We start from the raw sequence: 13695 nt of genomic DNA on the forward strand, positions 1-13695 counted from the left end.
ATTAATTTCAACACTTTTATTTTAAAATACAAAACCTCAAATGAATTTTTTTTTAAAAAAAATATTAAAAATAAAAAAAAACTTTTCAAAACTTTCTTAAAAAATTATAATTTTCGAAACAATAGTTTAGATTTAAATTATAATTTTTGTGAAAAAGTTCTGATTTTTTAAAAATTTTGGAAAAAAAAAATTCAAATTGTCCAAAATAACACAATTTTTTACAATATTTTTTATGTGAAAATTTAAATTTTTCAACATTAAGAAATATTATATCAAATTTTTAAATAATTTTGAATTGAAAACTCAAATTTTTATTTAAAAAAATTGATTCTAAATTTTTAATTTATTTGAACTAGATTTCATAAATTTCTTATATTATAATTTTCAAATAAATAAATTTGAAAACTGTATTATTTTGACACAAAACCTGAATGATTTTTTTTTATAAAAATTGTTAAAAATAAAAAAGAACTTTTCAAAACTTTCTCAAAAAAATTATAATTAAAATTATAAAAAAAAGTGAAAAGGTTTTGAATTTTTAAAATTTTGATCAAAAATCCGATTAAATATTTTAAAAGTGTTGAAATTGTTTACAAATTATTTTTAATTGAAAATTATAATTTTGAAGTTTAATAAACATTATATCAAATTTTTTAATAATTTCGATTTGAAACTCAAATTTTAAAAAGTTTTATTTATAAAGTGATTCTAAGTTTTTAATTTATTTGAACCATTTAAAGCTAGTTTCTTAAACTTCAAATATTATAATTTTCAGATAAATAAATTTGAAGAAAAAGCTTTTCAAAACTTTCTCACAAAAATGATCAGCCTAACTACAAAAGCCTTAAAGTCGATTTTAAGTCCATAAATTATTTTAAATTTCATACAAATTTCAAGTATAATTAAAAACAATTTGTAATATTTGAGGCCATCATTGCAAAAGTGGTGTAACCCACAATTTGTGTTGGTTGCTGTTCTGGTGTTATATACATTCCTAATGGAGTAAGCCACCTTTTGCTATTCAAAAGCAGATGGAGCTGAAAAAGTTATATTTGCACAGAGCATAATATAACAAAGTAATAGAGCAAACTCGGTGTAAGTTACCCCCAAGTAAATAGTTAGGGTTTATACCACTTTTGCGCGATAGCCTTATTTAATATTTAACTTATTACAATTTTTGCACATTTTTAAAACACAGAGACAATTTCTTTTCAATTGATATAAATAACGTCTATATTTTCTGTGACTTAATTCGTATAATGGTAAAATTTTACTTGCTAATTGCAACGTTAAAATTATCATTGTGTTAAAGTCTGTGATGTGATTTGGCTTTAACAACACTTAAATTTGACAGATTGAATTTTTCTCTATTCATATTCTAAGTTTTGTTTTATACACAATGATTTACCTAGTAGTCAGATTTAATATCTTTCTTAAACCATAAGACTTTCTTCATTGATATTCCAAATTTTACATTGTTTGAGTCAGTCCTTTTGAAGTTCTAAATGAATAAAATTCTATAGAATTTTTGGTTTTCTTAGAAGATTTTCTCACCCTATTTCATTTGAAAGCTTAACTCTTTGGCTATTATTATACCCAGTTTAGATTAAATTGGATAGGTAATTTAGAAGTTCAAAACGAATAAAATTTTTGATTTTTAACAAGTTTTTGCACTGGCAAAGTTTAACTTATTGTTAAAATTCAATATTTTTACAATTATTAAGCTGAAAGCCTAAAAAAATGTTTCACTCCCATTATTACTTATATTCAACTTTTGGCTCAGTGTAGTTCACCCGGAGTTAACTCTGTGAGTTTCTAAGGGCGGGTTTTTTACTTGAAGATCAAATGCCAATTAATAATCAGATTAGTTAATCTAAAAATAAATCTAATCTAACATTAAACCACTTTGATGTTTTTGGGTTGTATTTAAAAATAGAAAATGTCACATCTTGTTATCAAAACTGTGAGTTTTTTATGAATAAGAAGAAGGAAATTGTAGCTAGTGGTTGTGTGTTTTGAGAAAATAAATTGCAAAAATTCTGGAAAATCAAATTTAAACAAAAAATCTATTCAAATAATATATTTTCAAGTCTGTTAAATTTTTTCTAGAGTTGAAATGATCCATTGTTTATGTTTTCCTTCACAAATATTTGTTCATTAGCTATTTGTACTTTCGAATTTATTGCAGAGTTTAACTCAACAGTATTGGTCGTTTAAACTAGCAAATAAACTTAATTTAATCTTCAATATTCAACTCAAAATTCAACCTCTCATGAGAATGCTTAACTATTTCTTTACAAATATTTCAAGTTTTGGGTTTTAAAATAATAAAATCATGGATTGATTTTGTAATTCCATTTGCAACATATCGAAATATTGGACGTAGTTAGAAGCAAAAAGTATATATATTCTGGGTTCTCATAAGATTCTAAGACGATCTAGCTATGTCCGTCTGCCTGTCTGTCTGTTGCTAATGTTTAATTGGTATTGAAAATGGGCAATAACGGTACATGATTATGAATACTAAGAGATGATTTTGAATATTAAACGTTTTCTGATTTTTACACCAAATTTCCTTTAAATAGATCTTCTAATTTTTATTTGATTGTGTTATATATGTGAAAACTAATTACTTACTTATTATAGTATTGAAGATCTCTATATCTAATTAACCTCAATTCAATTATGTTTTATTGATTTTCTAATTTTTTTTTTTGCCATAAATTCAAACAAATAAATTATGCATTTTTTATCTAAATAAAATCCTTCAATCTTAATTGAAATTTAGCATCTCCATTCAATAACATTTCAAACACGCACAGAACAAACAACAAGTGACAAATTATACATATTTGAGTCTAATTGATATTATTTGTTTGGACAATTGCTCAATTATCAATTGTAATTAATTACAGATAAAATATGCAAATAAAAAAAACTAAACATGATAATAAACTTGACATTTTAAATTATAAAAAAATGTGACATTAATTTAAATAGATTTTTAAAAGTTCAATTAGTTTCTTAACTTTTAAAATTTCCTTAAATAAAATAATTTATAAAAATAGAATTTCTATAAATGTTTTTTTTTTTTTTATAAAAAAAACACACCTCTATTTCAAACATTTTCTAATTTTTGACATATGCTTATTTTATTGATGCACTTTTTTGTTGTTGTGTTTGTTGTGAGATGCATTCGTTTTCTAATACATTTTTATTAGAAATGATGACAACAGAATAGACAGACAGACTGCATCAAATGAGTGAGCGAGTGAATGACTGAATGAGTAACGGTGGGAGGTTTTTGTAAAACACTCACCATTTGACAAATATGTATATTTTTAAGGCAAACTGATGTCATTAGAAATTTACATATTTTTATTTAAATTTTAAAAAAAATAGAAGAAATATTGTGTTTGTTTTTAATGTGTACAAATTGTTAGAGTTTTTGACAACAAATTTATTCGAGTTGACCTCAATTTTTTTCCAATTTTAAAGCAGGGGGTTTTAAAAATAAAATTTAAAAATAGTTTGTTTAAAAAATGTCTAATAAGGAGATGTCAGATCAAAGAAATACAATTTGACATTAAATTCGAATATTGAAAGTTTAAACTAAAAATTTAAAACAAATAATGAGATATAAGATCAAACAAATAGAACTTGAAACTGAAAAATATAAATTTCTTTAGTTTTTAAAAGAATTTAGGTCAAATAGGCTTAATATTGAGAATCTTTTGAATCAACGTGTCAACTAACTTCAAGAGAGCTGTCAAATCTCAATACAGCTACATTCACATTTAAAGCTTGTAGTTCACAATAATCTGGAGTCTTCATACTCGCAATTACATGATTGAAATTAATTTGAAATGTGTCTTAAAAAAGCAGAAATATTTTTTCGAATATTGAAAGTTTGAAAGGGGTTACTAAAAATTTAAAACAAATAATGAGATATAAGATGAAATAAATAGAATTTGAAACTGAAAAATAAAAATTTCTTTAGTTTGTAAAAGAATTTAGGTCAAATCTGTTTAGTCTTTTGCTTCAAACTGTCAACTAACTTCAAAAGAGCTGTCAAATCTTAACAAAGCTACTGTCACAATAAGCCCAAGTTGAACACTTTTCCAAGCAATGATTATTTTTCAGCTTTTAATTCACAATAACTTGGAGGATTAATAAACGCAAATACCAGATTGAAATTAATTAATTAATCAAAGAAATAAAAAAAATTCGAATATTGAAAGTTTGAAAGCGGTTAAACTAGAAATTTAAAACAAATAATGAGATATAAGATCAACGAAATAGAATTTCAAAATAAAAATTTCTTTAGTTTTTAAAAGAATTTAGGTCAAACTGGCTTAATATTGAGAATCTTTTGAATCAACATGTCAACTAACTTCAAGAGAGCTGTCAAATCTCATTCCAGCTATAGCCACAATAAGCCCAAGTTGAACCCTTTTCAAGCAATGATTATTTTTCAGCTTTTAATTCCCAATAACCTGTAGTCTTCATACTCGCAAATACATGATTGAAATTAATTTAAAATGTGCCTTAAAAAAAGCAGAAATATTTTTTCGAATATTGAAAGTTTGAAAGGGGTTAAACTAAAAATTTAAAACAAATAATGAGATATAAGATCAAACAAATAGAATATGAAACTTAAAAAATAAAAATTTCTTAAATTTTTTAAAGAATTTAGAAAATATTTTGAATCAAACTGTCAACTAACTTCAAAAGATCTTAACATAGCTACATTCACAATAAGCCCAAGTTGAACATTTTTCCAAGCAATTATTATTTTTCAGCTTTTAATTCACAATAACCTGGAGGCTTAATAAACGCAAATACCAGATTGAAATTAATTAATTAATCAAAGAAATAAAATTTGACAGTAAATTCGAATATTGAAAGGGGTTAAACTAAAAATTTAAAACAAATAATGAGATATAAGATCAAACAAATAGTATTTCAAACTTAAAACTTTAAATTTCTTTAGTTTTTAAAAGAATTTAGAAAATATTTTGAATCAAACTGTCAACTAATTTCAAGAAAGCTGTCAAATATCATTACAGCTACAGTCACAATAAGCACAAGTTGAACCCTTTTCCAAGCAATGATTATTTTTCAGCTTTTAATTCACAATAACCTGAAATACCAGATTGAAATTAATTTTAAATGTGTCTTAAAAAAAGCAGAAATATTTAATAACAGAAATTAAACAAATTAGTCCAATTATGAATAAAAATTTTCCGGGAGATTTTTCCCTTTTCTTAATTTAAATAGGAGAAATGAGAAAAGGGAAAAAAACTACTGGGGAGTTTTTTTTACAGAGTGCCAATGTTTACAAGTTCGTTTACCCCCTGTCTATACTTGACAAATATTTATCATAACGCTTGTTAATGACGCTTGTTATCAAGACAATGTTGTCTGAGCAAAAGCACTAACAATTTTGTCATAACGAATGAATAATATTAATAAATGGAGACTATAACTGATAATTGTTTATCTTGACAAGCATTTTGACATTTATCATGATACAAATATGTCAGGTGTAGAAAGGGAATAGAAAATAGTTTCATTATATTTTTCTATAAATAAGCTGTACAATTTTCAATTAAATTCCTTTTAAAAACAATACTTACATTTTTTCTCTAAAAATTTTTTAAATTTCTTTTAATAATTACATTTTTTATAACCCTGGCTCTTAAATTATTTCATTATCACCTGATTATTTGTATTTTGTTTAATGTCTTTAGCCTTAATTACTTGTCTTTTACCGGATATCACCCCAATTATTTAAATTATTTTCATATACTCTTGAATTATGACACAATTTCTTAAAAATTTTAATAAGTTTTTTTTTTCAAAAATTTCATTTAAAATATTTTTGTTGTTTGGTTTTTAGTAGAGATTTATTTGAAACACCTTTTGAACTTTTTAATACGTATGTATTTCAACTGATAATAAATCTTTTTATTGTTATTTTCATATTAAAACAAAAACGCCAAGTAGTAAGTAATTCAGAAATTTATTATATTGAAATTATTATAGTCTTATCGGTTTTATTAAAGACAAGGAAAACAAAAACGAAATTAAAAGTGAATTTTACGATTTAAAAAAAAAAATTAAATAGAGATTAGAGTGTGAAAAATGGGAGCATTAAATGTTTAAATTTATGTTTCAAAGAAATTAAATTTTTCATATAAAATTAATTTTGAATTATTGGCCTGTTTAGGTTTCCTACAATTTTAACAAAAATCTTGTTTTTCTTTCAGCTATAGACAAATTTCCCATTATAAAAAAATTATAAGAAAACTCCAAAATGAGAGGCCTTAGCCTAATAGTAGTGCTAGTGGCATTGGTGCAATGGAGTACCGGTTACAGTGCTTACAATAGAGCATCAGCTGACTGTGGTCCATATGCCTGCCCCTATACCCCAGCAAGTAATGCTCAATACACCTCTTCCTATTCCTCATCCTCTGCATCCTCCTCGTCCTCCTCATCCTCCTCCTCATTTGGCTATGGCTCCTGCTGCAATCTTAACAGCTGGGCTTATGCTCATATAGATGATATTAGGCAATTTGCCAATCGTCTAAGGCAGGAATACAGCAGCATGTCCTCGGGCTCTACCTCTGGCCATAGCATGAGCTATACTCCCTGGACTGGTAAGATTTTTATCAAGTTTAGCAATGTAAATGCTTTATTTCAATTATTTTTTTCTTTCAGAGAGCATTATCAGCTTGACTGGTAAAACTTCTGGAGAATTGGATGCCATTTGCCGCCTGCAAGGCGAACAATTGGTTAATGATATGCGCAGTGGTGTGGTCTCCTATACCGTCATTGCCCAACCCAATTTCTTTGAATGGAAATCCTCCGATATCTTGCAGAAATATGCCGTTGCTGGTATGGACTATGGTCAGCAGCAAGCTTTGAATTTGGACTTGTCCACTTTTGATGATGTCAAGACCTACAACTACCCCACAGAGGTTAAGGTTGTGGATGGCAAAACCATTGTGGTGCACAAGAATGTTACGGAGGCCCATAAGAGTGGTGGTGAAGGTACCTACGAGAATCCATACATTACCGTTGTCAAGAGAAATCGTACCGTTGTTACCACTAACACTGTGCCCGTGTTTACCGGCTCATATTCCACACCTGGTGTAGGAACTTATAATACCGGCAGCACTTATGGCTCCTCCAATGCTGGTTATACCACCACTGGTGGTCAGGTTTATGTTCCAGCTGGACAAACTGTTGTTACTCGCAAGAAGACCATTTACGATTGGGTCAATCAAAATATGGAACCTAGTGTGGTGGGTTACAGTCCTGTGGTCAATGTTAATACTAACTGGGGTGCCAGCTCCAATTTATACAAACCTCCCGTACATATACCTGTAGATACTTCAGCTAAATCTGAAGTTGAAACCTTTAATACTGGTTCTCAAGTTTATCAGCCCAGCTATCGTCCCGGCTCCACTGTCACTGTCAGACGCTACAACAAAACGATTATTACCAATGCTGATGGCACCGTTGTCTCGGGTTCCGAGAGCCATAAAAAATGGGTAGATGGTAAATTGGTTTATGATACTGAACGTCCTTTCGGTGAGTGGTCGGTGCCACGTGATGAGGAGTGGAAACGTGAGGAACGTGAACGTTTCTTCTGGTTTTTGACTTCCGGTAACATTACTCCCCAAAGTTTGGAGGCTTGGCAAAGACAACAAGAAGAAAGACTTTTGGCTTTGGCCGATCGTTATCACTGCACTGTGGATGAGATCCAGGAATGGCATCGCCAGGAATTGGAACGTTATCGTGTATTGTTGGGTCAATATCGTGCTCAAACTAATGATGATACTACCTGGAAGCGCATGGAACGTGGTCGTCTCGATTGGTTGATCCATCAGAATAGTGTTACTCGTGAGGAATTGGAGAGATGGCAAAAGGAAAATGCCGATAAATTGGCCCATTTGGCCAGACAATATCGCATTACTGTAGATGAACTTAAGACTTGGCAAATTGATGAATTGGATCGTCTCTATGTTTTCTTCAACGATCAAAATAACTCCATGATTTCCCGGCCCAATACCGAATCTCTTACACGCACCAGTGAACAAGAGCGTTTAGAGGAACTCATAAGACAACACAATGCCACCATTGATCAGTTGCAAAACTCCATTAAACTGGATCAACAGAAATTGACTGACCTTTCCTCCAAGTATCGTGGTAATGTTGGTGATTTGGAGAAATGGCTGAAAGGAGAATTGTCCCGCTTGGGCGGTATTATCACCGAACAACGCAATGAAATGACCCGCATTACTGAATGGCAAAGAACTGAACGTGATCGTTTGGAAAATATTGTGAAAAACCATCGTGGTTCAGTTGGTAACATTGATGAACAAATGGCCAAGGATCGCATCTACTTGCAAACGCTAGCCAATAAATACCATGTCAGCATTGAAGAGGTAGAGAAATGGCAAAGACAAGAATTGGAACGTTTGCAAAAGGAAGGTCAATTGCAAATTGAATTGGGCATTAAGGAATGGCAAATGCGTGAACATGAAAACCTTAAGAAACTCATTGCCCAAAACGATCTAACCGTTGAGGAATTCCAAAGCCAAATTGTCAACGATCGCCAGAAATTGCAAAACTTGGCCAGCACTTACAATGTGCAAGTTAATGAGATACAAGAATGGCTCAGAAAGGAAATCCATGAATTGAAGAATGAAGGTTTCCTCAACGAAGTCAAGAAAGAATTGTCCGAATGGCAGCAAAAGGAAAGAGAACGTTTGATTACCATTGTCCAACAAAGCCAGGCTACCGTGCAAGATTTGGAGCTCAAGATTAAGACCGATCAAAGTCATTTGAATCAATTGGCTGCCAATTATAATGTGCAAGTAAGTTTTTCTTTAGCAAGTAATATTATGATTAGTTTTATTAAATAATTTTAATATTTTAGGTTTCCGAAATCGAAGATTGGCTTAAGAAGGAACTTATGCGTTTGCAATCCCAAGGTTTGGTAAAGGCTGAAGATCTTAAAGAATGGCAAAAGGCCGAGAGAGAACAGATTATTGTTTTGCTGCAAAACAATAAATTGACCATTGAAGAATTCGAACGCAAACTTTTGTCCGATCGCCAAAAGTTGGCCGATTTGGCCAAGATGTACAATGTCAAGACTACCGAAATTGAAACCTGGATTAAGAAAGAAGGTGAACGTTTACAAACCATGGGCTTGCTACAAATCCAAGAACAATTGAACAACTGGCAACAGATTGAACGTGAGCGCATCATGAATTTGTTGCAACAAAACAATTTGTCCATTAAGGAATTGGAAGAAAAGATCAAGAACGATCAAACTCATTTGTACAGCACTGCTCACCAACATCAAGTACGCGTTGAGGAAATCGAAGAATGGATCAAGAAGGAAATCCAAAGATTACAGGCTGAAGGTTTGGTGGAATTGGAGAAATTGAAGGACTGGCAAAACGAGTGGAGAGGCAACTTGACCAATATGGTTAAGGAGCGTGACTTTACCGTGGAGGAATTCCACAAATGGTTGTTGGAAGATCGCACCAGATTGCAAGCTTTGGCCATGCAACATAATGTCAAGATCGAAGAAATCGAGCAATGGGTAAAGAATGAAGAACAAAGATTCGTAGCCATGGGCTTGTTGAAGCCCAATGAGAAACTCACCAACTGGCAAGAAGTTGAAAGACGTTATTTGGAACGTATTACCCAAGAACAATACCAATCTACCGAACAATTGGAACAAAGATTGAGACAAGATCGTGAATTATTGGAGAAATTAGCCAGAGATTATCAGATACAAGTAGAAGAAATCGAATCGTGGATGAAGAAAGAATTGGGTAGATTGCGTGATGAAGGTCAATTGCAAATTGATAATCTCACCTCCTGGCAAATAGCCGAAAGAGAACGTTTAGATACTCTGCTGAAACAAAACAAGCAATGGTCTGTAGAAGAATTCGAACAAGTCTTGAGACAAGATAGAGATCACATGCAGAAGACCGCCTTCCAATATCACACCTCCGTGGAGGAGATTGAAAAGTGGATCCAAAGTGAAGTTAATCGTTTGCAACAACAAGGCAAATTGAACATTGAAAAAATGACTCAATGGCAAAAGGAACAACAACAACGCATCTTCAATCTGTTGCAACAACAGTCCAGCATTACCGTGGAAGAATTCCAAGTCAAGATACAAAAGGATAGAACTTTCCTTATGAACTTGGCCAGACAGTATCACGTCAATGTCAACGAAGTAGAACAATATGTGCAAAAGGTCATACAAGATTTGAAGGAAAAGGGTAAATTCGAATTGGAACAATTGAAGGGTTGGCAATTGGCTGAACGTGATTACATTCTGAATCTTATCAAGGAACACAAAAACAAATGGAGCACTCAGGAATATGAAGACAAATTAAGAAACGATCGTGTTCATTTGAACCAATTGGCCGATTACTATCGCGTCAGTGTCAAGGAAGTAGAAGAATGGATGATCAGAGAGCTATTGCGTTTGAGAAAGGAAACTGGTGAACAAATTGCCAAGCTCTCCGCCTGGCAAGTGTCTGAATTGGAAAGACTTAAGCAAATGATTAGAGAGAACAACCGCTTGAACTATGTACAATTCGAAGTTGAGTTGAAAAAGCAGAAGGATCACATTTTACAGCTCTCCCAACAATACTCGGTTAGTGTTACTGAAGTTGAACAATGGCTTAGAGAACAATTGTTGAATTTGAAGACCACCGGCGAAGTACAAGTGGAAAATCTTACCAAATGGCAAGAAGATGAACAGAAGCGTTTGATTGCCTTGTGTTTGCAGCAACAAAGAGAACTAACCAATGAAGAATTCGAGCAACAATTGAGAAGAGATAGAGAGAGATTACAAAAACTCTCCATGGAATACAATGTATCCGTGCAACAAATCGAACAATGGATGAAGGATGAGTTACAAAGATTGAAGAACTCCGGCTTAGTGCAGGTGGAACAATTGTCCTACTGGCAAAAGATTGAAAGAGAGCGTCTGCAAGACTGGTTGAAACAACAAAACAAGGCTGCCACCACCGAACAATTGGATTCATTTATCAAACGTGACAAGGCAAGATTACAGCGCATAGCCCAAGATTACCATGTAACCGTGGATGAAATTGAGTCCTGGGTAGAACAGGAGGGAGCTAGACTTCAATTGTTAGGTATGGTTAAGGGAAATGATAAGATTAACGATTGGGAATTCCATGAATCCTGGTCTACCAACCAACCCCAAAACTGGAACAACCAAGGTATGTTCACCAATGAAGAGATCTGGAAAGAACAAACCAAGGCCCATTTGCAAGCAGTGGCCCAAGTTAAGCCCATGTCTTGGCAAGAGTTCGAGCAATACTTGAAGAATGAACGTGTGCGTTGGGAACAATTTGCCAGACAATACAATATTACCGTCGAAGAAATTGAAACCTGGTTGAGACAAGCTGCTCAAGAATTGGTGCCTCAGGGTTTTATCCATGGCAAAGTGATCGTTGAAGAATGGGAAACTCATGAACAAAACCATATTCAGCAATTGATCAACGATAAATTGCGCAAGCAACAACAATGGTCTATCGAAGAATTTGAAAGACAATTGATCAATGATCGTGAATATTTGCAACGTTTGGCCCAGCAATATCACTTAACAGTGGAACAAATCATTGAGTGGTACAAATTGGAATTGCAAAAGTTATTGAACCAAAGAAAAATCGTTACCGAAAATCTTACCGAATGGCAAAAGGATGAAAAAGATCGCCTGTACAATTTGATCAGCAGAAATCCCTACAAAACCCAAGAACAATGGGAACAGGAAATTTTGAAAGATCAAACCACCCTCAACAGAATCTGTGATCAATATCATGTAACCATTGAAGAAGTCGAAATTTGGATTAGAAACGAAATTAAGCGCTTGGGTAATTTGGGCTTGATTAAGAGCTATCAAACTGGCACTGGCTCTGCTACCCAATACAATGGTTGGCAGGAAAAGGAAAGACAAAGATTGAGAGCTATTGCCGCTGAACTCTCCATAACCGAAGAGGAATTCTTGGAGTTCATAGCCCAAGATGATTACTTCCAAAGACAATTGACCCGCATGTATGGCTGTACTCTAGAAGAGTTGGCTCCCTTCCAAAAGGTATACATTAGCATCATGAACAGAGAGGGTTTGTTGGATAGAACTACCTTGCTGAAGGTGGAACCTTGGCAGAAGTTGGAGAGAGATCGTTTGTATAACTTCATCAAGGATAAGAGCTATACTTTGGAAAATTTGCAGAACTGGCAGAAACAGGAAATGCTGTTCAATGGCTTGGCCTCCAATTACGGTATGACCGCTCAGGAGCTTAAGGATTGGCAAATACAAGAATTCGAGCGCATACAAAAATTGGCTCAATACTACCAAATGAATCTCAATCAATTGCAAGATTTCCGTGACAAGGAATTACGCTTCATCACCTATATTATGCACAAGAAGACCGCCTCCGAACCAGAGCGCATACAATGGGGTTCGAACGAGAGCAAACGTTATGGTGTGTTGCAACGTAAGACCGGCTTGCAGGGAGAAGAACTCGTACAGTGGCGCCGCAAATTGTATCTGCTAAGTCAAGCTCGTTTGCCATTCAGTTATGGCGGCTATGGTGGCTGGGAAAATGGTCCCGGCACTACCAATCGCACTGCCTTACCCAGACCAATTATCTCCATGGATCGTGGTGATCAACCCCCAAATGTATTCGATGAAAACATGGACAATGATGAACCTGGTGTAGCTGGCTCAAAATATGTATTGCCTTCTCCACCTAGTGCTCAAATGAAAATGGAACCCACTCAGCATACTGGAGGCTATGGAGTTTCGCACTCGTCATCGGGTGGTTATGCCCAACATTACACTCATGGTGCGGGAGCTGGTGCTGATGATTATGGTCAGCAACAAGTGCAAATGGAAGATGATTATGGTCAACAAGTTCAAGTAGAAGATCTATCAGGAACCTTTGGTGGAGCTTCTTCCTCTGCTTCCTCATCTTCCTCTTATACTCAAGGAGGTCATGGTTATGGTCAAGGTTATGGTCACGGTCACGGTCATGGCTATGGTCATGGTCACGGTTATGGCCACGGTCAGCAGCAACAACAAGTTGAAGTTGAAGATTTAACTGGCACCTTTACCCATCAACAGCCAATGCAAAGCGAAAAACAAGTTGATGTTACTGGGGTAAGTAGTCTTAAAATGTTTTTCTAATTTATTTACGAAACTTATTAATCTCATAACTCTCTCTCTCTCTATCTCTTTAGCAACTTGAAGTGCAAGCTGAAGCTGAAAAACCTGGTCTCATCTCCAGATTGAAAAATAGAATCTTCGGTTAATTTACTCCTTTGATTTTCATAAATTAAATAAATACTCTTTAAGACTCTGTAAAAACATTTTCGTTGTTAAGCAGCTGAAAACAAAATAATGCCATGTTTCGTTAAATTTAAGTCATATTTGCCATATATATATTTTTTTGTTTGTTTTTTATTTAAATTTTTAGTTTGTTTAACTGTAGTTTTTAAGAAATTTTTATAATTTTGGAATATAAGAAACAACGAACGAAATTTTTGTATGAAAGAAAAAGTATATTATTATTAAATTAATATTAAATAAAGCTAAACTTAAAATAAATATATTAATAAAAAAAATAA

The 13695-nt window shown here is 32.9% G+C and overlaps 1 protein-coding gene across 1 annotated transcript; it reads left to right on the forward strand.

Moving 5' to 3' along the window:
* Window positions 1–6272: 6272 nt before the first annotated feature.
* On the forward strand, window positions 6273–13695 carry Tig (Tiggrin). Its single transcript, XM_065501246.1, has 4 exons — window positions 6273–6662; window positions 6724–8888; window positions 8951–13228; window positions 13309–13695. Exons 1-4 carry the CDS (start codon window positions 6320–6322, stop codon window positions 13378–13380), a joined length of 6858 nt encoding a protein of 2285 aa, XP_065357318.1. The 5' UTR covers window positions 6273–6319; the 3' UTR covers window positions 13381–13695.

Source organism: Calliphora vicina, chromosome 2 (assembly GCF_958450345.1).
Source record: "Calliphora vicina chromosome 2, idCalVici1.1, whole genome shotgun sequence".
NCBI classification, from domain to species: Eukaryota; Metazoa; Arthropoda; class Insecta; order Diptera; family Calliphoridae; genus Calliphora; species Calliphora vicina.